The following is a 27,378-nucleotide window of genomic DNA, read 5'->3' on the forward strand; positions in this document are numbered from 1 at the left end:
ACCTTTGAGTATGCAGAAGAATAGTTTTTTTTTTTTTTTTTTTTTTTTTTTTAAAAGAATAGTAGGCAAGCTTTGGACATACTACTTCGTCAAAGCTGCTGTCACTGTTTAAACTGCCCTGTCAGTCATCTTTTCACAGCTAACATCATCCATATTTCGTTTAATTTCATTTCCTACAGTACTGGAGAGAAATGAAGAGGCACGTTGATCTGCTAGTCGCGAGTCTTAAAACTCTGCTCATGTGTTTGCATAATTATGCATTTAAAAGTTAATGACCAAACGTATCATTCTAAAAGTTTACAGTGTTGCTGCAGATGAAATATAACGTGAATAACATTTAATTAATATTTTTCATCAGGCTAGACATTTATTATTTATCACTCAAATCCCTTTCTCTACCTGTCAGTCGGTCGCGTATATCCGCCATGTTTGTAGTTTTTAAAACACTTTTAATGCGTGTATGTAGTTCTAATCGAATCCTCGTCCATCGCGCAATGTGTTGCGTTCTGCACTTCGAATTCTAACCGGAAGTAGTAGACCATCCAGGACTCTTTGGCATACTTTTTTTAAACATACTATGATTTGGGACATACTAATTCTATTTTCGAATACTATTTAGGACAGATAGTATACGAATTGGGACGCGGCCAACACTGACTCTGGAACGATGGAACCGGAAGTGCTAAAATGCTAACTCGCTTCCGATTTTTTGCCTACAAAGTGACATCACAGTGCTACCACTCTATTTACTGTAATGAACTTGAAGCTGTGATAGCCAGAACTGTAAAAAAAAACAAAAAAAAAAAAAAAAATTTAAAGGGATGATATTTTGTTGCCTGTACACTTAACAGTTCTATGTATGTCATATTAATATAACAATCTGTTATATTAATTATATCCAATTAATTTTTTTCCCGTATCATGGCAGTTACATTGCTACATGACTGTAAAACATTTTATTAAAATATGGTACTTCGAACTGAAGTCCATCTATATATAACACTTTCCTGAGTTATGTAATAGCTGTTCAGTCATTTATATTTGGAAGTATTTGAATTATAACTTCATGGCACAGGACATTAGTTATGCTTATATATAGTTTATAGTATATATAAGTAATATATAGTACTTCTACATATAGTTTATATCTTGTTTTTATTGTAGCACAGTTAAATAAATATTTTATCAGTACTACAAAACAAAACAAAAAAGTCACGCAAGGCTTCCAGATTAAAGTTAACTTCAAAAGCAATCACAAAAACTACACGCCCCAGAAATCCGCCTCGAATCTGATTGGCTGGCGTCGCACTATTGTGTTATTTTGGCTTCTGTGATTGGTTCACTGCTGCGGTCGTCGATGAGTCTCGATGCACAACATCAGAAACGAAATGGCTGAAGAAGAGGTCGAGCAAACTTCTGGAATTCTTCAGGAAATTTTCACCTCGCCTCTGAACATTAGCTTGCTATGTCTCTGCTTATTCCTGTTGTACAAAATCGTCCGCGGAGACAAGCCTGCAGACTTTGGCCCAGTTGAAGAGCCGCTGCCTAAACTAAAGAAAAGAGATTTCACTTTATCAGAACTGCAAGAGTACGATGGACTGAAAAACCCCAGAATCCTGATGGCTGTCAACGGGAAAGTGTTTGATGTTACAAGAGGGAAGAAGTTCTACGGACCAGGTAACATGGGAAAATCTCAGATTCAGTCTCGGGTGTTATTTCAAATTTATCTCAGGTGATATTTTTATGCATTTTTTTTTCTTCAAAGGATTACGTGATTTCTTGAATTACGTTGGCATGTATGCGAGATTTTCATTTTAAGATATTCCGCGGAAATACATTGATTTCATTTCAAACACGCCCCTTTAATGTCGCACCCTTTTAACAACGTGCAAATGCCGAGTCATAACCCCTAACTTACTTAAAATTAAAGATAATGGAGATGTCACGCAACCCTGTTAAAGTGCATCTATATTCACATTATTTTTCGTCTGATACCGAGACGTCATCGCAGTATTTTAGGTTTTTTTTGTAACTTTTGTGCACACTTTTGCAATGCCAAAACTGCTGGTCATCAGTGAATGATTAACTAAACTCGGATAAAGGTTGACTAGATACTGAAGATGTCCACTGAGCACAGAATGGTGCTTCATTCAAGAAAATGGACCCTACTTGTTTTGCATTCCTGTTGAGATTATACTTTTTTTTTTGGAGACCTAATACCCACTTTGTTCACTTTTAGAGGGCCCTTATGGGGTCTTTGCAGGCAGAGATGCATCCAGAGGACTGGCCACGTTCTGTTTGGAGAAGGAGGCGTTGAAAGACACTCATGATGATCTTTCAGATCTCAATGCTATGCAGCAGGAGGGCCTGAGCGAGTGGGAGACCCAGTTCACGCGTGAGTTGAAGGACACCTTTTGTTCCAGCCTCTGATTTTGCAGTTGCGCGCTTCAGGAATGTTGCAACGGAGTTGCATTGCTAAATGTTGAGTAATGGGTTGTATTTGCCTCCACAGAGAAATATGATTATATTGGGAAGCTTCTTAAGCCTGGAGAAGAACCGACTGAGTACACAGATGACGAGGAAGTCAAGGACAAAAAGAAGGATTAGAGATCACAACAAACCTAGCTCTCCCATTCATGTTAGTTTTATTGCGGTCACATTTGCTGTTAGCTCTTTTTGACTGTTTTGTCTGAACCATTTCGTACACATCACTGTGACCTTAATTAGCACGTCATGTGTTCAGACACAGAATCTCATATCACTGTATTCAGAAACCTAATGTAGTATATGTTATATCTACAGCAACTGTGACTCATAATCATGTCATTTGAAGAATTCTTGGGTAAAAATATTCTTCAGGAATATATGGCTTGCTATAAATATGGGACACAATTCTCGCTCTTTTTATTTTGATTGCCGACTCCAGATTTTTATCTAACCAGAGAACATTTAAACCAAATACATATATAAACATCAAAATACACTAGAATGCTTTTAAATGAGTGTCATAGTAAAAGTTGGAGTGGAGATCTCTTTCAGGTGTGCTTGTCGGATCAGTTTCCCTGATACAGATTAAGACGAGACCCATACTAAAGAGCGTTTTGACCAAACTTATCACATACTAGTCTTAACATCTGCTCAGGAAATTTGTAGATTAGATACACATTCCATTCCATTATGTTTTCGAATTTTGTTACCAAGAAAAGTATTTGCAAAACACCTTTTCTGTTCATAATGTTCATTATTAAAGAATATGATTTATTACCATTATGCATTACTGCTCTTGTTTTAAAACTCTATGTAGGTTCAAAGTATATGTTGTTGATTACTGGTGGTGTATCCATGAATCCATTTAACAAAGGACTTGTTCCAGCAGAACTGTTCCAGTAGCAAGTTAACTCTATAAAGCCTACTGTATGATATTTGGTACATGAATTTCAAAAGGCCTCTAGATTATCAACATGATCAAAACTTTGCTGAAAAACATGTTCTACATAACCTACAACAAGCCTTCTGTCATCTGATTGAGACTTTTTAGCTTTTTAATAATTCTAGAAACGTCCACCCTCAGGTCGTGATACATGTGTGTTTTTTAATGATTTTTATAATGTAATTCTAAGAATAACTTTATATTAACATTTCAAGATTCACTTTTTTCATGTTAAAATGTATCAAATATGATGAAACAGGCTACTGAGAAATGTTTATGTGTGAATCTATAAATCATCATTGCGCTGCATCACGCTATATTTTGCTAAACACCATTAAACCTGCAGAGCTTTGATTATTTAATTGAAGAGATAGTTCACCCAAAAATGAAACTTCTGTCATCATTTACTCCTCCTGTTCCAAGCCTGCTTGAGTTTCTTTTATACTATAGAAATCAGTGGTTACCAATATTTCCTCCTACTCGTACAGATTTGGAACAACTTGAGTGTGTTTACATTTTTATTTTTGGGTGAACTATCCCTTAATTTTAAGTGGTAATTATATATAATTTACTAAGATATAATATTGGAAGATAAAGTTTATTATTTACTTGAGTGTGAGATGCATATTCTCACTTTAGCACACTATATAAATATGATACAACACAAATGCAAACTTGTTGAAACATTTTATTTTGTACAAAGTGTTAATAAACGGTTCCATAGGGGAAAAAAATCAATTTTAAAATGTAAATATTTTTTTCTCATAATGAGCGGTTCAGTTAGTTTCCGGACTATTTTATTCATAGGCTTTACAATACAAGAGAAGGGAAGACATATCCCTCTAATTTTGTGAATATGAGCTTGTTTCTTGCATTTAAGACATCCGATAACCTTCGTGTTATTTCTAGATAACGAAAAAGGTATGTGTCAGAAGTGGGATTCGAACCCACGCCTCCATTCGGAGACCAGAATACCCGATTCGTCGGAAGGGAGCAGCCCTTGAGTCTGGCGCCTTAGACCACTCGGCCATCCTGACACCGATGAAAACACACAGCTCCGATATATGATATGCTTTTCATTTCCGCAATCTAAACCATATACATAATAAATACAATGTGTAAACACAATGCTAAGTTAATACCGAACAACCGGTGAACTGTTGAACTCACTTTAACACAGCAGTGATGGTTCCTTAATATATACAGAAAAAAATGTTAATATTTTAACGCGTTTCTACTTACTAGAATACGTTACTGTCGTAAAGGGTAACCATAGACCACATAACCTTAAACTATCAGTTTGTTTTCGTGTATCATTTTAATTTAGCGTTATGTTGAATCTACCGCTGATAGTCTTTAGGCTCCCTTCGCGTGCACGCGCGCGCACGCATCGCTCACTTATTTCCGCGCTGCCATTTTGTTCCTGCGATTATTCAGTTCAAGGGTATTAGCTCGAGCAGTTTGCTGTACAGAGACATAACCATGTTTCGCTTCGCCAAGGCTGCCCTGAACCTCAGCGGTAAGTTAAATATCTTATTCAAGGACTGACCGTTTTATTTCACATTTCAGTGAACCGTATCTGGCCAATAATCTGGCTGTTATTTTCCTATATGCTAAAGCTAGTGTAATAGTTCGCTGGTGTGTACGTTACGTTTTAGCAAGTAATTTAATGTCACCTTTTCCCTTTAAAGACATGTTTATATTTTATTTATTTGCATATGTATGCTTAAAACCTGTCTGACATCACATACAGCTCATATATATATATATATATATATATATATATATATATATAATATATATATATATATATATATATATATATATATATAATCTTAAAATGTGCAAGAATTTGTCTTATGTTCTAAAATGTTTCTAATATATCTATAAATGTATATGCCATAAATATGTCATGTATATGAAAAAGAAGTCACTGGTTTGCATTAGGAATGTCTTTCATAAATTCAGTGAGTCCATATATAATCTTAAAATGTGCAAGAATTTGTCTTATGTTCTAAAATGTTTCTAATATATCTATAAATGTATATGCCATAAATATGTCATGTATATGAAAAAGAAGTCACTGGTTTGCATTAGGAATGTCTTTCATAAATTCAGTGAGTCCAAGTTTTTGACAGTTCTTTGTCGAGGCAGTGAATAATGTGTTAAAGCATATGTAAACTTGAATAATTATTTTTTTCTTTACAATAGGTCAGAGTGCCCGTCAGGTGGCTGTGCGACAGAAGTCTGATCTGTCTCGTGAATTTCATGCAAAGTATGGACCTCCTCTGCTGATTGCTGGTGTCACATTTTGCACAGCTGTTTGGGCATATGTAAGTGACTGCAAACACAAACCTTCTAGTAATTATTTATCTTATTTCAATGTGTTATATGTTATCTTGTGCTTTGTCTTTGCAGGTGATCACATCAACAGGCATTGCATGGAACCTGTCACCTGTAGGCAAGGTGCAGCCCAAGCCATGGCAGGAGGAATGAACACATTTCCTCACTGTGCACCGAATGCTGGAGGATTCTGAATGGCATTGTTTTGAACTTTTCCATTTTGCAAATGGAGAATTTTCACCTTATCCAATCTTGTTGCTATCTTGGCATGTCTGTAAAAATGTATTAAATTAAATATACATCATAACATTAGTCATCTTGTTTATTTCATGCTAAAATGTGTTATTAAAGGGTTTAGGTCAGAGTTGATCCTACATCAGTTGCACGTTTGACATGTTACATTAGCTTGACATTCTGTAATCAAATGAAGTGTCCATTTTGAAGGTCAGTTTTGTATTTACAATAAACTGTTCACAACTCCAATTCCTGTACCATGAAGCCAGCCGAACAAACTGGGTTGAGGATTGGTTTCACACTGAAAACCAAACCAATGTAATCAGGCTTTGTCTGTACCATGCCCCTGATCATCAGCTTTCACTGGGTGTTTCTTATTTTTTATTTGTGCATCTTTGTTTCCTTTCCTCGTATCTTAGCTTCACCCCTTAGGATGCAAGGGAAGGAAGCAAAGAAAATGAGGATGGAGGAATTAAAGGGTAACTTGTTTGTATATTGGAATATTCTAGATTTATGTTATCAAAATATAAATTTAAAATCAGTGTGACAGATGTGAAGAAGGAGGTTTGTGTAATTTATACTTGCATCAGCCACTTGAATTTCTTGCAACTGTACGCAGTGACTCCACATTGTCACGAGGCGTCGCCACAGAATCATCCCGTCAGCCGAGTGATCACAATGTGATCTCCACATCGAGAAGCACAGGAGGAGGACTGCATCTAACACCGAGAGCTACGTGGAGCATGTTGATGACCTGGCCAGGGAGTTACTGACTTTTTTTAGTTACTGACTCAGGATTGCGAGTTCGTACCTTGCAATTCTGACTATATAATACGCAATAGCGAGTTATAAAGTCGGAATTGCCAGATTTCCCCCTGGTTTCACAGACAAGGCTTAAGCTAGTCCCAAACAATGCATGTTTGAGCTGTCTCAATTGAAAATATCTTGCTCTGACATATCTTAAAATATGTCAGTGTAATTGTTCTGTGTCAAGATGCACACCTGTAATGTTTTCTTCTAAGGCATTTTTGTAAAAGTTGCTTAAATATCTTAATTTAACTAAGGTCTAGTCCTGGCTTAAGCTAAGCCATGTTTGTGAAACCGGGCCATAAAGTCGCAATTCTGAGTTTGTTTTTTCGCAAGTGCAAGTTTATATCTTGCAGTTCTGACTTTCTTTTTTTTTCAGAATTGCGAGTTATAAAGTCAGAATTGTGAGTTTATATCACGCAAAGATATGAACTCGCAGTTCTGAGAAAAAAATAGATAAAAAAGTCACAATTACCTTGTTTTATTTTTTATTTAGTGGCGGAAACTGACTTCCATACAATCTCCTAGAATCAGCTCCGATGCTTACTCCTTTCTGGGACAATGAAAACGGATTGGGTCTGCACCACGTGGTTCAGGCAGTAGCTACCTACCTTAACACCACACTCTACAATCTGCTGTGGGGGGGGGGGGGGGGGGGTGCATGTAGTTCTTTCAGGTAGTATGCATCATCGCTTGGTGTAAGTGCTACCCATCCAAACATCCTTAGGAGGATGAGGGGCTTTCTTGGGTTGGCTCCAGTTGGCAGGCGCATCTTTCCTTTGACCGACAGGCTTCTCGCAGGGGCGCAAGTGGTCTGTGAAGAATTAACCAAGATTGACCTTTACCAGAGAAACGACTGCTTGCCAGTGAAGTCTTTGAAAGGGCCTGAACGTCCCATCGGACATTTAGTGGACTGCTGGACAGTGGGGGAGTTCCAGAGAAAAGCCTTTGGATATCCACATACATTTGGGAGAGCCTTGGAGATGGTCACCTCTATGAGTTAACATTGTCCACCGTCTTGAACTTGGGATGATTCATTTCCCACACATCAAGCGCTGTGTTAAGATGTGCAACTGCAAAGCAAAATGGAACTTCAAGGATTTTGTGGAGCTACACAAACCCAGTGAGGTTCCATCTGCAGCAGCTCGTGTACAGAGGAGATGTGTGTGCCAGAATTGAGGAGTTGGATCTGTCGTTCTCAAGAAACCTGAAGAAGTACAGAGAACATGGCATGTCCTGGTTGGAGATATGCATAGAGCGTCTCCCCAGAGGCATGCCACAAGACAGAACGATCACTGCTCTGGTTTTCCTCAGCTGCGTGGGGATGATCAAAACGGCGATTATGTGTCTTTCCAGAAACTGGCAGAGCTGGAGTGTCAGCTGCCAATCACTCAGAAGCATCTCCAGCAGTTGAGGGTACTGTCTCCACTGCTCCTGATCCAGTCTCTTCAAGTTTGGAGGTTCCATGAGTCAGTCCAGCCCCTGCTGTAGTAAGTACACCTTCGTCCACGTGTTCCTGTTCAGGAACCAAGAACCGAAGAAGAGATGGAGGAACTAGCTGAAAAAAATCCACCATTCCAACAGTAGGTGGACAAATTTGGAGGTCTCCTACATCGACCGGAACCCCCAGTTAAGCCATGATCGGGCCTACGAGGTGTACTTGCAAAGAGACCTCTACCTCTGTGTGCACATTCCGTGCCTTTTGATCTAAATGCCAGCACCTGATGGTGGATGTTAATGTTCCAGTCATCTTTTTATGGTTTTGGAATGATATACAGTAGTAGTATTTACCATGTGTCTTATATCTAAACTCTCATAGATCTTGTGGATGGGGTAATAAAACCTAATAAAGTACAAGCGTTCCCCTGACTGTCCCAGGAAAAGATTTAAACCTTCGAGAGTGTCGAAAATAGCGCCATCTGGTGGTTAGTAAAATAAAAAAAATAAAGCAGCCAAAAGTCTGTAGAAGTTCCGCCGGATGAAGCAGCCACCACATGCTCCACAGATAATTTCAGTGTTATGTGCACAAATAAAAGCATTGGACTAATATGTGGATGAGAGCATTTTATGATGGGATCTTCTGGTTATTAAATGTACTTTCCAAACACCAACATCAGCTCCTAACCCTATCCCAAATACACCAAATTACTAAAACAAAACCATAAGTGCAAAAATTATGCCGAAATATGTTAATATATTTTAATTCAGGAGCGTAGGGTCTCTAGATAGGGGCTGCAACATTGCAACACATTCCGTCAACGTTGTCTGAATCCTTTGAGCTCAGTCAGGCATTGATTGACAGCAAGTACATCCAATGAGCGCTACGTTTGGAAGCGCATACCTCGGTTAGACCCGCCCACACGGTGTACATCAGCATCAAGCTAAAGGTCACTCTCATTCGGGAACTTACCCAGCTCTGCACCACGCCACGCCACCTAAGGAGAGATTTGTTGCAAATCCACAGCCAGAATGTCTCTGTCAAACAAACTCACGTTGGACAAGGTGGATGTGAAAGGAAAGCGCGTCATCATGAGGTGAGTCTGAATGTCACCGTAACGATTTATCCACATGCTCGTATTCTTAATTTATACAGTCTGGCTTAATGTGTGCATATCAAAATTCAGCTTTAATTTTTGGCATCGCTCAAGGTTATGCGAAAGAACGCCGAGAGAGTTCAATCATTGATAACCGGAAGTGTACGCGTCATGCGTCGCGCTTTACGTGCAGGATGGCAGATGCCCCCAAAAGCACGCGCAAGTCCTCTAATATCTGTCATAACTTTGTTGTATTAAAATAAAAGCAGCTCTTTGAACTTCTCACACAGTAGACGCTGTAAGATGTCTCGGTGAAATGACATTACTCCGCTACAAATGTCAAATTGTCAGGGAGCCTCTAAAGTTAGTCACTTTATTTTTGTATTATACCGACAACCAGTACGTTTTCACACCACATACTGTTTTACGTGTGCTGGCGGGTTGCTGTCAGCATAAATTACCTTTGGTATTCTGAACACAGTCAGAAGGCCTGCCAGCAAATAGCCTTTGCCTAAAAGTCCACACTGGAGGACCATCCTGCCTCGCCCACAGTCTGCTGCTTTATTTAACATTTTTCACCCTTCTATAAAAACCCAAATGATGTTTCATTTTCAATAAGTAATTAGTAGCTTTCACGATGAGTCAGTAGGTGTTCCTACAGTTGCAATGGCACGTGCTCTTACAGCGACTACTGTCAGCTTCCGAACTGCTATATTATTGTCTAATTTTATATTAATAATATTACAGTAGCCGTTGCATCAGCACCCTGAATACATCTGAATGCTTTAGTTGGCTTAACAGTATCGTGCAGCAGTGTGTGTACTCCTATAATATGTATATAGCTAACAGTGATACTGATCAGATAGCTTATAGATTTAGTTGTTTATTATTGTCCTTTTACAGTATTTATTAAAATAGCTCATTAATGTGTATATTTTAATAATTAATTTAGTGGTCTTTTTCATAGACCTTAAAATTAAAGCTAAAGAGATAAATTGCTATTAAAGGTTTTGGATAACAAGAATGAATTGCTCTAAAGGACTTTTAATTAGCATAGGGCTGAGGATATTTTTCATGTCTCTTATTTTAAATGAATTTTCTGAAACTTTTTATTTTCCAAATAATGAATGAGCAATCTAATCATTATTTTAAATGATGCCATTTTATGTAGCAAATTCTGTAGTAGATCGATTTCCTTTTCTCTCTCTCCAATAGGGTTGACTTCAACGTCCCTATGAAGGACAAGACGATAACAAATAACCAGAGGTGAGATGGATATTGCTGATATTCCAATTTATTATTTTTTGTCTTGTCAATAATGGTTCTTTCACATTCTGTGTCGATGAATTGCAGTGTTTTTATCATTAAAATGGACCCACAGCTTTTTGTTAATAAATTGCTTTATATTATCGTTTATTAATTTATTCATGTCTATATATTCTTGCAAAATATTAAAGAACTAATACAATTCTATACGTTTGAGCTTTACTTGTAATTACAATTTCAACAAAGAAATTAAGTTTATATAATGTCTAAACAGTACCATTTAAAAGTGTATTTAGTTTGAAATACTGTTTGAGGCAAAAAATACCAATTTATGATTACAAAATGTATTTTCTTTTTTTTTTATAAATATATTTTTATATAGCACTGACTCACTGTTGAAAAAGACATGTTGGCCATGTGATACAGAATCTGTAACTAATATTATAAATGCTCTCATCAGAATCAAGGCTGCAGTCCCATCAATTCAGTATTGTTTAGATAAAGGGGCCAAAGCTGTAGTCCTGATGAGCCACTTGGGCCGGCCTGATGGAGTCCCGATGCCAGACAAGTACTCTCTGGAGCCTGTGGCTGCAGAACTCAAGAACCTGCTGGGAAAGTAAGAGTTCAGTATAGATTTTTTTTTTACCTACACCTACTACACCATCAGTTAGAAATAACATAAACCTTCAAGCTACATCTGTTTGACCACAGTGATGTTATATAGCTTTATTGCATAAACATTAGAAATGTATGGTAGAAAATCATTCACAAGCCGACATCTTAATAGCAATGCATAACAAATTCAACTTATTGCTTCGCCACCAACCTTGCTGTTTAATTTGCTTATGAAGGACATTCAGTTCCTGAAGGACTGTGTGGGTCCAGATGTGGAGAAAGCCTGTGCAGACCCACCTGCAGGTTCTGTTATTCTGCTGGAGAACCTGCGGTTCCATGTGGCCGAGGAGGGCAAAGGCAAAGACGCATCGGGTAACAAGGTCAGTGCATCGTACAACAGTAGCTCTGCAGAAAGTGCTTGGTCACCTTACAGAAATCTTAAAACCAAATTGAAGGCTTTTAAGACCTGCACAAATAAAATCAATGTGGTCCATACAGAACAGATTCCATATACTCTAAATAAATTATTTATCTTTTGTTTATCATATATCTATCATAGTAGCCCAAAGAGAAGCCACAAGAGTTTACATTGAATTAATTGTCATATACCATGTTGAATACCACAAAAACAAATACAACAGCTATCCAGAAAAAAAAAAGAATTTATGCATAATGCAACTTTTAATTATAAACTAGTCTAAAATACAATAAGACTCTTGTTTTGAAATGTATATGCTTAACTACTTCCATCTGCTAATTAAAAAAAGATGAGGGTGAGGGAGATAAATGACTCTACAACACATTAAAATATAAAAACCATAAAGTAAACTCAGAACTGTGAGCCTGTAGAATGCATTACAGTGCTGTGTTTTAACTTCTACAAATTTAATACCTCTTAAAATGATTTTTTTTGCTATAAACATTTTAAGATACTGATTAAAACAATGACTTAATTACAATGTCTGTTTAACCATTTTTATTGGACTGTTTTTAAACTAAATAGACAACAGTGTTATTTAGAAATGTTTAACTGATGTATTTTTAAAAAGTATCACCTGAATGCATTTTAGATTTAGTCTAGTATTAATCTTAAATGTCATATATAGCTTCTTGTTACTTGAATGACTTTTGATATGTATTCCGTTTTCATCATGAAGATAGCCTTGCTTTTAAACATGGCTTTAAAAAATAAATAAATATGAAGCTGATTAAACTGAATTTAAGACCTTACAAGGTCCTGTGATAGCAGTATGATCTATACACTAGGATCTGTGGTTTTAAATGCCATTTGCTCCAAAAAAAAGGAAAGAAATGAGAACAGGGTATTTGTTATAGGGACTCTTGCAGCTACAAATATTTAATATAAACTAATCAGTAAAGGAAGCCTTCTATAATTAGGCTAGTTTCACAAATCTCTTACTAAATCATTCTGTTTTGGCTCAAGAAGCTAATAATTTGCTTTTATCATTGAGTGAAAGCTTGTCTACAAAGCACACGCTATTACTGTTAAAGGCAATTGGTGGCTTTGCGAGCATGCAGAGATACTGTACGCAGCTGACCTATTGACATTTGTAGGAAGGTCATATGTGATCCTGTGGCTTTTCTGGTCCTTGGAGCTCTGGCTGGAATGCATACTGGGAAGGGGAGAAGAGAAAGAGAGAGATGAGTAGGGACCATAGAAAGAGACAGGGAAACTGCTTTTCTGGCAGGCGACTGCAGTGAACTTGTGCTTGGCATTTTCTAGGCACCTGTGTAACATTTCATTCACAGTAGTTCAGAAGTCATGAACTTTGAGTGCATGTGGACAGCAGTAATGTGATCTTAACTATATGTAGGTTGGTCTTGATCCAGGGGTCTTACTGTAACTGAGTTTAAAATACTTTCCCTAGTTTACTATGCAAACACAACCATAAGTATGCCATTTGTTGGTTTACACATTATGTACATGTTTCGAAATGTGCACCAAGCCACTAGAAGACATGACTGCAACCATTAGCTGAAAAAGCGTAATGGCTAATGCTAACAGAAAGGAGACCGGTTTTGTTTTTTTAATGGATGTCAATGAAGGAGAGGCTTCACTACACTGAATAAACCGCTTTTTAGAGGAAACGGCTTATCATTTAAAGAATTGACAGCCTATCCACTAATCTCCAACATGTTTTACATTAAACCATACTTTTGGATTGAACTATTTTTAGAGTCTACCATGGAAAAAAATGCTGTTTCATAAGAGAAGTCCCATTACTATTTAGGACAAGTAGGGTGGATAGTATGCACATTGCACATTCATCTTACGGCACTTCTCATTCATTCCTGTGGTATCCGTGAACAACGATTGACTGTCATACAACTCTGATTGAAATTCAATGACGTCAAGGCTGTAATGTGATTTACAGCGTTATATGTTTAACTATTACCATGTTAAGATTCATTTTAATATGGCAATAAAAATACTGCAAACTTTTTCTGGGTCTTATAACTTTATTAAAATTAAACAAAACAATAAATGTTTACTTTCAAGAGCCGTCAAGTATTCGCGAGAGCGAGTTTAAAGCTTGCAGGCTTTCGTACACCGGCCGCCTGCAGCGTCTTGTGGGATTTCTAACGGCTTGATTCTCTCAAGTCTGCACTCGATGCATCCTCGATATCAAGAACACATCCGGGCACTTTCATGCGTCCTCTGTACTTGCTTTCTTGAGATTTGGAATTGAACTTCGACGGTTAATGATGACGCAGAGCAAGGACACAAGATCGCTGAAGAACTCATATTGAGAAACAGCCAGAATCTCTGATGTGCCCATTGAATGGCAACATTATTTCGACCAATAGCAGGAGTTTAGGGTGGGATTATGTTTATCAAACTAAAGGCCTTTGCACATCAAGACAATATTCAGCGAGAAAAAATGTTGCAATAAACATTTTGAGTGACCTGTTTTTAATGGGTCTTTTCAGACTGACATAAACGTTCACATAATATTGGCCCTTTTCTTTTTTTTTTACCAAGAGGTGTAACTTTGCAGTTTCATTCAGCCTGTCTGCTGTTTTTTTTATTTTTATGCATTGATATGAACAGACAAATCAATGAAAGCCCGTTTTTGCCACTGATTAAAAAAAATAAAAAAAGGTAATTGCGACTTTTTATCTCACAATTCTGACTTTTAAAAATTGTAATGGTTCAGTTCTCACTTGATAACGGGCAGTTGCGAGTTACAAAGTCAGAATTGGGAGATATAAGCTCGCAAATGTAAGAATTTTTTATTTTTATTTTTTTCCTCAGGATTGGACTTCATAACTTGCAATGGCGAGTTTCTTATCTCACAATTCTGTGAAAAGAAGTCAGAATTGAGAGAAAAAGTTAGAATTGCGAGATATTAACTTGCAATTATAAGTTTATATCCCACAATTCTGACTTTATATCTCACAATTCTGATCGCAAGACATTTGTGTTGGTGTGAACAGACCTTAATGCCAAAAATGGGAGCATTTCAGAAATGTTTGCAGAAATTACACAGTTCAGTTTTTATGCTGTTTTTATTCTCCAAGTGGCATATGCCCTATAAATGTTTTTGATTCCTCTTTTTAGACCAAAGCAAGTCAGGAGGAAATTGATTCTTTCCGTGCCTCCCTGTCCAAGCTGGGTGATGTCTACGTCAACGATGCCTTTGGAACGGCTCACAGAGCTCATAGGTGCTCCATAACATGAAACAGTGATAGAAAAATAGAAATTATCAAGTTTAGACTTTTTTTTTTTTCTTTGGGTTTCATGTCTAATGTCTCCCTCTAGCTCCATGGTTGGAGTGAATCTCCCTCAGAAGGCAGCTGGTTTTCTGATGAAGAAGGAGTTGGACTACTTTGCCATGGCCCTTGAGAAACCACAGAGGCCTTTCTTGGCCATTCTCGGAGGGTGAGTTTTGATGATGGAGTATGTTGATAGCTTGTCATTTTAGTTCTGAATAATGTCATAAGGAGGATAAGTTTTAACAAGGTTTAGAATCAGAATCAGAATCAGAATCAGAAAGAGCTTTATTGCCAAGTATGCTTGCGCATACAAGAATTTTGTTTTGGTTTATTGAGATTTATGTTTGCGAATGACAACAACACACAGTCAAAAAAATAAAAAATAAAAACCCTTTGCAGATAAATAACTGTATAAACAATTGTGCTATAAATGATAATGGAATTGGATTGAGTAAGATGCAGGGATGTACTAGGATGAAGGGGTAACAAATAAATATAAGGATATTGCACATTTTTATTGTATAAGTGGGGAAAATAGATATTAAAACACCAAAAGACCTTGCATGGTCGTGCAAGATCTTGTCGATGATCAAAGGAAAGGTTTTTAGAGTTTTACAGAGTTCAGCTCAGTATTCTGGTCAATGTACTGCTGGTGAACTTCTAAACAACTAAATGTGCACCAGATATAATGGCAGATAATATGAGATGCTTTACTAGAATGCATGTGTCTTCTCTCACTTGAAAAAACCTTCAGAAAGCATCAGTGACAGTCCAGGAATAGATGAGTTTATCCTCTTATGCAACAGTAGGATGTGTGACAATATCCTTTTTGCGCTTCTGTTCTTTAAGCCTCACCTCCCATATGTGGCTGTAAAAAGAATTGTATTCATTTAAACATTTGTAGATTTCCTCCTTTTCATAGTTTCATGTCCTCTTGGTAAAATGCTGAAACCCTTGTGATGCAACTATGCAAGATGCAATGATGGAACTCACTTAAAATGAATTAGCAGTGATCACTACAAAGTGTTCTTGTGGAAATTGAGGATTCAGTGCAAATGAATTGCAGAAGTCAGAGTCCAGGCCGTTGCACAGCTTATACATATACAATGTATTTATTTTATTTTTTTCCCCCCTGAAAGCATCCACCCCTGCATATTCATTGGCCATCAGTCATGTGCAGTTGTGACTGAAGTAGTCTGGGGTTTGTCCCAGTAACAAAGTTCAGTGAGGCAACTGACCAACTGATAAGCTGTACTGCAATGAACAACAATCCTTAAACTCATAAATAAACAGTTCTAGGGCTCTTCCTGCAGTTTCTCAGAGGCACACATTTCTCAGTTTCATCACAAAAAGATTTACATTTAAAAATGAGCATTTCATTGAAAAGGCTTTGTTTAATTGATTGTTGCTTTGATCACACAGGGCCAAGGTCAAAGATAAGATTCAGCTGATCAATAACATGTTGGACAAGGTGAATGAGATGATCATTGGTGGAGGAATGGCCTTTACCTTCCTCAAGGTTCTCAAGAACATGGAGGTAAGTGGTTTGACGCTTTATTCAAACTGCAAACTAAAGTTATGTTACTTATGTTTTTTTGTTTTTTTTTTAAATTACTCAGTGTATCATAGAAATGTATATATGTATGAAATGTCCCATTGCCAAAAAAAAGAGAAAAAGAATAAAAAAAATTAGGCTAAAATAAACTTTTGTTATAACAAAATACTTTATAATTAACAAAATATGTGACTATAATATAATTGTAATGTGCCAATGCAAGTAAGAGCCAAAGTAGGATCCAAATGCAATCAGTGGAACATTTAATAAAACCAAAAGGTAATCCAGAAGCATAGAACCAAACACCAAGAGAAACAGAAACAACACGCCACAACTTGGCAAAGACAACAACTGACTCAGAGTGATGAAAAAACTGGACTATTATACACAGAGACACTAACAAGATGACAAGGTAACAAGACACACCTGGGAAAGCAATCAAGAGGACCAATGAAACAAAAGGACTACAAAATGACTACAAATGGCATTCTATACAGGAAGTAACATAGAAGTCTAAATATAAGACAAGGGAACACAGGCAAGATCATGACAGAGCCCCCCAGCTTCCAGACACTCCTAAATAAATCACACATAAACAGGGCAGAACAGGGGAAGGGATGGAGGGCCAGGTCCATGTGCAGGAAGAGAACCTGGGGACTGAGGCAGAGTTGGTGGGGCAGGGAGCCAGGGTGGAACCGATGGAGCAGAAGAGTACCAGGGCAGAGCAGGCTGAGCTGAAGTCCACCAGGGTGGAGCAGATGACTACAGCAGATCAGACAGGGGCCGAAGATCCCCACAGCGGAGCAGAAGACCACCAGAGCAGAGAAGAAGAGCACCATGATGGAGTAGGTGAAGTAGAAGACCACCAGAGCGAAGCAGAAGACCACCATGGTGGAGCATGTGTCCTCGGCCAAGTAGTAGATGCCAGAGAATCTTAAACAGAGCACAGACCAAACATTCACAGCCCCAAGGGCTGAGGCAGAAGGCACCGTGAATTCATTGATGATCTCCTTGGCTGTGATAGACAGGATTGAATGTTCATTAACGACCTACTTGAGAGTAATTAAATGGACAGATAGTTCAAACTTTGATACATTAATGGGATCTGGACAGGCAGACAGTTCATAAGTAAACTCATTGACTGAAACCAGCAAAACCAAACTCAACAGCAGAATCCAAACAGACAGGTAGTTAGTTCAGAATTGGATGTATTGACTGAAACTGGACTGTTACACCCTTCGTAACCAAAATCAGTAACTGAAACTGGTCAGGCGATCAGTTTGTTTACATTTAGATTTAGTCATTTTGCAGACGCTTTTATCCAAAGTGACTTACAATTGGGGGATACATAAAGCGATTCTTGTTAAAGAGGCAAACAGACACAGGAAGTGCTTGTAATGCCAAGTTTTAGGCATTGTTCAAATAAGTACAAGCTAGAAGAAGGAATAAATGAATAGAAAGACGATTGTTTATTTTTTTTACGATGAAGTCAAGTAGCTTCAAAAGAGATGAGTTTTCAGCTGTCGCTTGAATAGGGTGGGAAAATCATTCCACCAGCCAGGAATGGTGAACGAGAATGTTCTGGAAAGTGATTTTGAGCCTCTCTGTGATGGTACCACGAGGCGTCGCTCACTAGCGGATCTCAGAATTCTGGAGGGAATGTAGATTCGTAGTAGTGACTGGAAGTAGGCGGGTGCTGAGCCTGTGGCTGTTCTATATGTGAGCATCAATGTCTCGAACTTGATGCAAGCCACAACCGGTAGCCAGTGCAAGGAGATAAAGAGAGGTTTAACATGGGCTCTTTTGGGTTCGTTGAAGACCAGTCGTGCCTCTGCATTCTGAATCATTTGTAGAGGTTAGATTGTGCTTGATGGAAGTCCAGCCAGAAAAGCATTGCAGTAGTCCAACCTAGAAATCAAGGGCCTGGACAAGAAGTTGTGCAGCATGCTCCGTTAGAAAGGGCCTGATTCAAGTTAAAAAACAAAAGCATTGACTGAAACTGGATTGACAGACAGTTCAGTGACTGAAACTGGACAAGCAGACAATTCACAGTCGGACCCATTATTTGAAATTGAGACAGGACTGACAGAAAGTTCATCAGACAATATTACTTGAAATTGGACAGACAGATAGTTCAAATTCACGGGTTGACACTTTACACTCAGCCTCATTAGTTGAAACTGGACAGACCGATAGTTCACTAATGGCTTCTTTGGCCGTATAAAGACAGTTAGTAATTTCACCAACAGCCTCCTTGGCAATGACATGGTGGGAAAAGAGTTCAAAGATGGTCTCTGTGATCGTGTCAGGACATGGACCAAATTCACAGGTGGCCTCCATGGCCATAACAGGCATGGTTAAGTGTTCATAGACTGTCTCCTTGACCGGTTTTGGACAAGACAAGGGTTCATAGTCCATGACATGATCAGACGTAAATTTATAACTGGCCTCCATGGCAGGTTCAGGACAGGGTGAGAATTCAGAGGTGGCCTCCATGGCCGGTTCGGGACAAGGCATGAGTTCACAAGCGGCCTCCTTAGCCGTGACGGGCAGGCAGAGCGTTCACAATACACCCTCCATAGCCATGATAGGACAGGCAGATAGTTCACAAGTGGATACCACTGACACCTCTAGAGGTTCTACAGCAGTAACATTCTCCTTGACTGGGTAGATACGTAGTTCAGTAATGGTCTCTTCGACTGCAACATGACAGGCTGAGATTGCATTGCTGGTTGCCACCACCGCACAAGGAGCTGAAGTGACCGCTGCCGCCTCGGGAGAAACTGCAGCCTGTGGGGACACAGCAGCAAGCACCACTACCTTGAGAGGTTCTGCAGCGTCAGCCGGCACCTCTGGAGAGTTCATAGTGAACACTGCTGCCTCTAGACTTTCAGTGGTAGTATATGCAGCCCAAACACACCATAAAGTGATCCCCATAATGGGAAGCGCTGCAGACAGGGAAATCAGTTCAGAAACAGGAGGACTTGAGTGAGTTGATTTGGGAATATCAGCTGCACGTGCTGACAGCAGCATTGGTCCTCGAAGATCTAGGTGCAACAGACATGATGCAACGACTCTGGAAGACCAGCTGTGACCTGACGTGACCCTAGGAGGACAGCTGTGACCTGACGTGATTCTGGTATGACAGCTGTGATGGGACGAGGCTCTGAACAATCAGCTATAACTTGACTTGACACAAGAAGATCTACTGTAACTTGACTTGACACAGGAAGGTCTGCTGGGACTTGACACAGGCTCTGGAAGATCAGCTGAGACGTGACGATGCTCCGGAAAATCAGCTGAGACGTGACGATGCTTTGGAAGATCAGCTTAGACGTGACGATGCTCTGGAAGATCAGCTTAGACGTGACGATGCTCTGGAAGATCAGCTTAGACGTGACGATGCTCTGGAAGATCAGCTTAGACGTGACGATGCTCTGGAATGGCAGCCACGATTGGACGAGACTCCAGAACGGCAGCCATTTTTTCAAAAGTCTCTGGGTTGGCAGCCATTTTGGGAAGAAACTCTGGGCTGGTGGCCAACTTGTGACAAGGCTCTGGAGTGGTGGTTACTGTGGAAGCACTGCACTGCTCCTCCACATCTCCCACAGTAAAAGCAGAGCCACTCAGCTGCAATGTCAATTCAATACAAAATTCCAGGTTCCAGCTTGGGTCATGCAATAGCATGATTAAGCCAAGAGACAGTCCTCCTCGAAAAAAAGATTGTAAGGATACCTCAGACATTCTGGTTTGATGAGCGAGCTCAATGAAGTCCATGACATACTCCTCAACTGGCTGATCACCTTGACAAAGACACATTATCTCCAATGCTGCTGGATCCATAGTGGTCATTCGTTCTGTAACGTGTCAATGGAAGGAAGAGCTGAGGTAGGATCCAAATGCAATCAGTGGAACATTTAATAAAACAAAAGGTAATCCAAATCCAGAAACATAGAACCAAACCCTGAGAGAATCAGGAAACGGAAACAAAATGCCACAACTTCGCAAAGACAACGACAGACTAAAACACTGGACTATTATACACAGAGAGACTAACAAGGTGACAAGACGCACATGGGAAAGCAATCAAGAGAACCAATAAAACAAAAAAAGGACTAAAAAGTGACTACAAATGGCACTCTAGACAGGAAGTAAAACAAAAGTCTAAACATAAGACAAGGGAACACGGGCAAGATCATGACTATACTACACTATACTATACTATAATGTAATATAATAAATGTGAAATCTGTAACACCCTATTTTTTTTATCTGTAATCTTACCCAAGTATATAGGATAAAGTGTTTTCTGAAGTACCCCCATCGAGTTTTAAAATATTGTTTACTTGTGCTCAGATTGGGACTTCCCTGTTTGATGAAGAGGGTGCCAAAATTGTGAAAGACCTCATGGCTAAGGCCGAGAAGAACGGTGTGAAGATCACACTTCCTGTTGACTTCGTCACTGCAGACAAGTTTGACGAGAAGGCGGCGACAGGGTCTTCATCAGTAGCCGATGGTATTCCAGCTGGCTGGATGGTAAGGCGGACAAATGTTAGACTGTTTAGAGCTGTATGATCTTCTCCTCTTCCTCTGAAGTGAACTAGAAATGGTTCTCCTTCTGTCCAGGGTCTAGACTGTGGTTCTGAGAGCTCAAAGCTCTATGCGGAGGCTGTAGCCAGAGCCAAGCAGATTGTGTGGAATGGACCTGTTGGTGTGTTTGAGTGGGACAACTTCTCTCATGGAACCAAGAACTTGATGGACAAAGTAGTGGAAGCAACCAAAAATGGCTGCATCACCATTATTGGTAAGAATTTAATTTCATCGTTTAAGTTCTTGCCTGAAATGCATGTAATGACACACCTCTAACAGACTGGTGGTTGTCCGGTAAGTCAACTTTTGAAGTGGATCAAAACCTTGTTGTCCTAAAACCAAAACAATACCCGTTCTTGTTTTAGGACAACTTTAATTAACTTTTTTTTGATCCACTTCAAATGTTGACTACTGTATTCCCAGCCCACGCAGATTTACCAAATTACTGAGTATTTCTTTTTTTATTCATATTTTTTAACAACTTATTACAGAATCAAGTAATTCCTATTTGAAATTTAAGTTCAATGATTTCAAGTTTATTTCCAAATTATTCATTTCTAATTATTTTAGTAAATATTACATAAATATAAATTTAATTGCAGAAATTATGCATGTGTTATTTACTATCCTTACATTAAGCAGTGTGATGTGATATATATATATATATATATATATATAGTCCTATATTGGCTTTTTTCGGCCATTGGCCACCTGGCTCTCTAAGATATCATCTCGGCCGTTAGAAAAAGGCCATATTAGTCAACCACTATAGTAAACTAAACTAATTGACTTTTTTGTTTCTTTAAATTCAGGTGGGGGGGACACGGCAACCTGCTGTGCCAAGTGGGACACAGAAGACAAGGTCAGTCATGTGAGCACAGGAGGCGGAGCTAGTCTGGAGCTGCTGGAGGGTAAAGTGTTGCCTGGTGTTGATGCCCTCAGCAACGCATAATTGCTGTGAGCCTCTCCTGCCAGAGGTTGTGTGCTCATCTCCCAAGAAGCTGTCATCCTTACTCTCTCCGCATTTGTTCAGCGTTCCATCACCTGTCAGGATGCAAATGACAACTACTCCACTCTCAATGGACAGCTAACAGTATTCTGTGTTAGACTCTCTGACCTGTTGACTCATGCATATTCACATCATCCATTTGCTTTGCTTCCATCAAATAACTTAAAACGTTTCTCATTCAAAATGTTTTCATCTGTTATGAGTGAAAGGTTGACATCAGCAGTAATGCCTGTTATGATTGTTATATTTAAGAGATGGGTTATTTGTTTTACCTGCTTAAGTGTTAATGAGTACCATTGTAGTCTGAATGTGTGCATAGTATAATTGTTGTGTGTTGTGATTCTAGAGTTTATATTTGATATTTGTGGGCTCCCCACAGATGTTGAGTACCTGTAATACTGTAGACACTTTCCTCCCCATATTGCACTTATCATCCTAGACCTGCAGCTTATGAGATCGATGTTCCGCACTGGAATTATGATGTGCTAATGTTAAACCCAGGCAACCTGTCGTGGAGTAAGAATGAAAATAACAATAACAAAAAATGAAAAATTAAAATTAAAACATTTCTTCTTTGCTTCGAGTCTTTTTTTTTTTTTTCTGCACCCAATATGATAGAAGTTATCAGAAATGACCATGAGCATATTAATAAATAAGCACTATATCAATGCACAGTTTGTACCATATTATTGCCCTATATATATAATATATTCAGCATAAAGCAATGTAAGCATTATTGCATATATTCACACAGCTCTCTATTTAAAGTTCTTGGGTGAATTCAGTTGAGATGGGCCATTTAAGCTTGATTGAACTATGCTCAATAGGTTTACACTTTCAGAACATATGGTCTTTAAAGGAGCACTTTTTTTAAATGGCAAAAAAGGTTTGCAGTAAGATCCTGGTAATTATACCTACACCTCAAAGGAGGACTCCCTTATTATAAAAAGGTAAGAAGCCCTTTAACATTCAGATTTTTATTTCAAAATATTACTGTGACAACACTTGTATTATTTGTTACTGTAGGTAACATGGATTAAAATGCAAAAAAAACAAAAAACATTTTTTTATAAATTAGTATGTATAAATATTATTTTTTCTTGTAAGGTGGTTAAATATTGCTGGCCCACTTTGGCTGAATAAAATGGACCACCATAAACCTTCACTAACCATACTCACGTTCATTAAATAAACTGAGATTCACTGATTGTTTTATTATTGACACGTAGAAGTGATGTTTTGCATACGGAAGAGGATTAGGGCCAAGCAATAAAAAAATAAATAAGTTTATCCCAAATGTTTGATTTTTTTTTTTTAATTTTTATTATTATTTTTTTTACCGTCGCTATGTGAGTCTTTGTTATTCTCTTGAGTGAGTCAAAACAGCTGTACCATACCGATCTTCCTTTGAAATAAACCTAGAAATGTTACTTTACGGCTGGTCGTGTGATTAAGCTGTTGTTGCAGGTGGTAGACTCTAAACTACATTTCCCATAATGCACGGCACTGCCTTAGCTCCGCCCTCACCTGCCGAGGTGTGTATACGTCATTCAACAACAGCTGTGAGCGAAAAGTGCAGGGCTGTTTCTGGGATTAAGGTAAACTATGTTTTGTTCTTTTTAACCGCAGTAAAATTATATAGGACCGTGCACACGTGAACAATGAGTCAGTGAGTAAAGACTTTACTGAACGATGAGTCAGCAAAGACCGTGAGCATTTCTTTTCCAGGACATGCAGCAGTGGAAGATGGAGATTAATAGCTTACTGTACATGTCCACTGATCCAATGAAATGGATTTCATAGGATTTTATACTCGCTTCACTTCAACAAGTAACTTTGGTAAAGAACCTGAAGTCAGAATCTTTATGTTAGTTAACTGTTTATTGTTTGTATATCCATTACTTGTGTACTGTATTTTTTTTAGAAACGATGCAGAAGGAGATTGTAAATGCAAGCATGATTTCAGTCGAAGACTGGAGCCCAGACCAAGTGTCCACATGGATAAAGCATATTGGATTTCCTCAATATGCGCAGAGTTTTATGGGTGAGGGGATTCATTTCATCGAACATCTGAAGAGTTACATCACAAAGACTTTAAAATGAAAAGGCAGTAGATTTTTTTGTATTGCACTTTTAAGTAATCTTTTTTTTCTTTGTTAAACTTGGCGCAATCACAAGAGGGCGCTCAATTACAGTTTTCAACTCTCATGATGTTTTGAGATTCACTCTTATTTTTATGTTTGCAAAAATGTTGTGATACCTCAAACACAATTGCTATAATACTCATCAATATGTTTACTCCTCAAAAGATTAATAGAGTACATAAACATAGTTTTACATATTCATGTCTTCACAGAACATGGAGTTTCTGGATTAGATCTTTTGGAAGTCACTGGTTCAGTTTTAGGTAAGACTTTTTTTTTTTTTTTTTAGTCTTACATTTTTTATAAACTAAAAGACACTTTCAGGCATGGTTTTAACTTTTTTACTACCTGCCTTGACATAATGTCGCTGCACATTAATTTACATGAATACCAGTAATATATTTATTGTGCAGGTTTGGGCCTGTTAGTAACAATCCTTTGTTGTATCCAAAACCCCAAAATAAACACTTCCATTGAACATTTACCATTACTTCAAACACATGTGGCGCTATTCATCTTCGACCGTAAGAAAGGATAGAAGCATTATAGGGTGTGCTATGTTTATTTAGTAGAAAGGCATTTTTTATGCACCGCCTGATGTCATGCCATTATCATTAAGCTTTTGCAAATGCACTCAGCGGATTTTGATCTGTAGCTGTTCTGATACTACAAAGAAATTTTATCAATAAAAAAAGCTATAAGAGATGGTACTTAGTCTTTATATTTTACAGCTCCTAACTGCATGCCATTAAATTATGATTGATTACAATCCATTTGTTACTATAAAAATGTATTGATAACAAAGGTGGTACATTGAAAAACCACATGATGACTGAACATTCATCAAAATCTGACTGTCCAATAGCTGCAGTAATTGCTATAAGTATCCCAAGGTAAAGTTAGTTATCAGTACTCATTATTTTATTTTAACATTAATGTTTAAGAGTTGTATTATAGACAAATATTTCTTGTGGAGAAAAGCAAAATTTTTCCTCTGAAGTCACTGCGGTGGGTTGTGCTCCACACAAGACTCTTTGACAGGCTCCTGATCTTAAAGACACACAAAAGCTTTTTGTCACTTTGTTGCTTGAGCGACGTTCCTTAAGGCCAACAGAAGAACAGGAACAATCGGCAAACTCTCCGAAGGAGGGCTCTCCTGGGTTTAAAAAGTCCTTTTGATTCCCTTATAGTCCTCTGCAAAGGGGAACTGTTTTTTCTCCTCACAACTCCTGAGTAATTTCTCTGTAGCGGGGACTTCACAGTCCGTATGAAGAGGAGGGCAGCCCAGTTCCTTCCCCTCACAGCACACTTCGACTGGAAAACACATTTCACCAGCTCAAAAAAGACACGGGGAAGAAGAGGGAACGCGTTTTATATGAGAAAAAGTGCATAGATTATCGGAAAGTCCCCTCGGATTGACGATCTGTGAAGCGTGTGAGAGGCTTTGGGATCAACAGAAAACTTGTAACGGACTTAAACGCAGGACTGCAGATCGAAATAAAGCGGGACTTGCCGAAACCTTATGAAGGTAAATAGCTTTTAACAGATATTTATTATAAACAGTCATTATTTAATTCGAACTACAAGGATTGTTATTGAAGAGAGCGCGTTTTACTTAGCCTGCAGAAGTTTACCAAAACTTGTTTATGCGACTGTAAATATGAGGCTTACTCAGTGTCGTGCTTTGAAAACGTAAAAACTTTAGTGTAGCCGTAAGTATATTATTTAGTTTCTGAAAATCCAGACTTCGCATGGTTTGCATCCTCTTGCAGTGAATGAGAATGCTCTTGAGAAATCTGCATTGCTGTTACTTTGTTGATAGGACGCTGTAATGACATGCGCAATGCTGACATATTTGCTACAAGTCAACCTGCTTCATATGGCCTTAAGACATACATTAATGCGACGTGCACTGTTAATAATATATGAATATAAGCTACTAAAAGGTAGGCTTTATATTTGTCCTGCAGAAATTATATTTAAGGCAGGCCTGTATTCTAACTGATTGTTGAAAAGGCACATTTTCTTGAAGATTCATTATAGCTGTCAACCCTATTTACCTTTCCATTGTTCTTAGTTTTCTATTGTAATTTATGTTAAGTAATGAATTAGGTTGCACGGGATCGTTAGAGGCCCTGCTGACGGATGTCACCCCACTCCTCTGAGGAATGCCGCCCAGGGCCGAGGGGGAGCAGGACACAGATATGCACACTACATAGGGCAGGAATGCAGTCATGTGTTATTGGAAATCAAAGCAAGAGGCCAAGTTATGAGGAACGCTCAGGCTTTATTAGGTGAAACTAATTGGCCTTTACTACTTAACCATTGCTAGCAGTTGTACAGGCCCTGGCTCATAATGCTTTCATTGAGTGCTTTGCATTTAAGTGCTCCCTCTGAATGTAGGGAGGTCTTGTTTACTCAGATTTCCAAAAGGGTTACTGGGGTAGCCATGGACGACATTCCAAGAAATGTCCGTCGCACTCCCAGAATGAACCCACAGCTTTATTAGCTGGACGCTCAGCATTCGGATGGTCTCCTCTCTCTTCCTGTTATCCGAACAGTGCCATGGAAAGCCAGTGCTTTTTGTTGTAAAGGTAGTGAGCTATTGCCAGAAAAGTGCCTAGCGGCATTGACTCACAGTGCAGGAATGTCAGCTCTCTTTCGCTTTTCCCTCCTCTCTCCATCTCTTTCCATCCCTCACTTCCTTTGCCCCCTGCCTCCCTCCCTCTTTTTTTTTCAGAGAGGCCAAAGTTCTGCTTGCTGAGTCAGCCTCCAAATCACCCAATTGCCTTTTCCACTGAGCTTTTTGGAAGTCCAAAAAGCCTGAAGTCCTTAAGTTTTACAATTATGTTGTGTTCAACTGAGATCACCACATCTCCCGTCCCCCTCAAGGGAATCTGTTTTGTCCTTATAATACAAAAACACCCATTAAAAGACATGGGTAAAAAGGACATGACGCTAACTAAGGAATGTTGATGAAACTGATAATGAAAAGTTGACAACAAATTCCGTTGTTGGTTATTTAGGTCTGTGCTGAACTTTTAAGATATCCATTTTGCTTGATCGCAGTGCAAAAATTAAGTAAAAAACTGAATGTGTGAAACAGTGATTAC

At 38.5% G+C, this 27,378-nt stretch overlaps 4 protein-coding genes and 1 non-coding gene across 6 annotated transcripts in view; 4 read left to right on the plus strand and 1 right to left on the minus strand.

Annotated features, from left to right (window-relative positions):
- The first annotated feature begins 1,328 nt into the window (after window positions 1–1,328).
- Window positions 1,329–3,267, plus strand: LOC109086726 (membrane-associated progesterone receptor component 1-like). Its single transcript, XM_019101027.2, has 3 exons — window positions 1,329–1,677; window positions 2,240–2,395; window positions 2,513–3,267. The coding sequence occupies exons 1-3, from the start codon at window positions 1,368–1,370 to the stop codon at window positions 2,605–2,607; spliced, it is 561 nt and encodes a 186-aa protein (XP_018956572.1). The 5' UTR covers window positions 1,329–1,367; the 3' UTR covers window positions 2,608–3,267.
- A 930-nt stretch (window positions 3,268–4,197) lies between these two features.
- LOC109086739 (cytochrome c oxidase subunit 7B, mitochondrial-like) lies at window positions 4,198–6,077 on the plus strand. Its single transcript, XM_019101045.2, has 4 exons — window positions 4,198–4,209; window positions 4,784–4,949; window positions 5,642–5,763; window positions 5,849–6,077. The coding sequence occupies exons 1-4, from the start codon at window positions 4,198–4,200 to the stop codon at window positions 5,924–5,926; spliced, it is 378 nt and encodes a 125-aa protein (XP_018956590.2). The 3' UTR covers window positions 5,927–6,077.
- Window positions 4,357–4,467, minus strand: trnal-caa. The gene is made up of 2 exons: window positions 4,430–4,467; window positions 4,357–4,402 (listed from the first exon to the last, which is right to left on the minus strand). It is a non-coding gene; the product is annotated as a tRNA-Leu (tRNA).
- A 3,085-nt stretch (window positions 6,078–9,162) lies between the features above and the next one.
- Window positions 9,163–22,690, plus strand: LOC109086678 (phosphoglycerate kinase 1). Its single transcript, XM_042747513.1, has 10 exons — window positions 9,163–9,348; window positions 10,564–10,614; window positions 11,075–11,231; window positions 11,466–11,609; window positions 14,813–14,916; window positions 15,014–15,133; window positions 16,390–16,504; window positions 20,879–21,058; window positions 21,149–21,326; window positions 21,925–22,690. The coding sequence occupies exons 1-10, from the start codon at window positions 9,284–9,286 to the stop codon at window positions 22,062–22,064; spliced, it is 1,254 nt and encodes a 417-aa protein (XP_042603447.1). The 5' UTR covers window positions 9,163–9,283; the 3' UTR covers window positions 22,065–22,690.
- An 894-nt stretch (window positions 22,691–23,584) lies between these two features.
- Window positions 23,585–27,378, plus strand: part of LOC109086706 (angiomotin-like) — a 32,509-nt gene continuing 28,715 nt past the window's right edge. The window contains exons 1-4 of one of the 2 annotated variants that reach the window (XM_042748550.1): window positions 23,585–23,719; window positions 23,850–23,960; window positions 24,046–24,165; window positions 24,478–24,528. In XM_042748550.1, coding sequence (XP_042604484.1) covers window positions 23,912–23,960; window positions 24,046–24,165; window positions 24,478–24,528 — 220 coding nt within the window. In that variant the 5' untranslated portion in view covers window positions 23,585–23,719; window positions 23,850–23,911. Of the gene's footprint in view, window positions 23,720–23,849; window positions 23,961–24,045; window positions 24,166–24,477; window positions 24,529–25,185; window positions 25,794–27,378 lie in introns of those variants that run through there. The other variant, XM_042748551.1, reaches the window with a different exon arrangement.

This window comes from Cyprinus carpio, chromosome B21, assembly GCF_018340385.1.
Source record: "Cyprinus carpio isolate SPL01 chromosome B21, ASM1834038v1, whole genome shotgun sequence".
Lineage (NCBI taxonomy): Eukaryota > Metazoa > Chordata > Actinopteri > Cypriniformes > Cyprinidae > Cyprinus > Cyprinus carpio.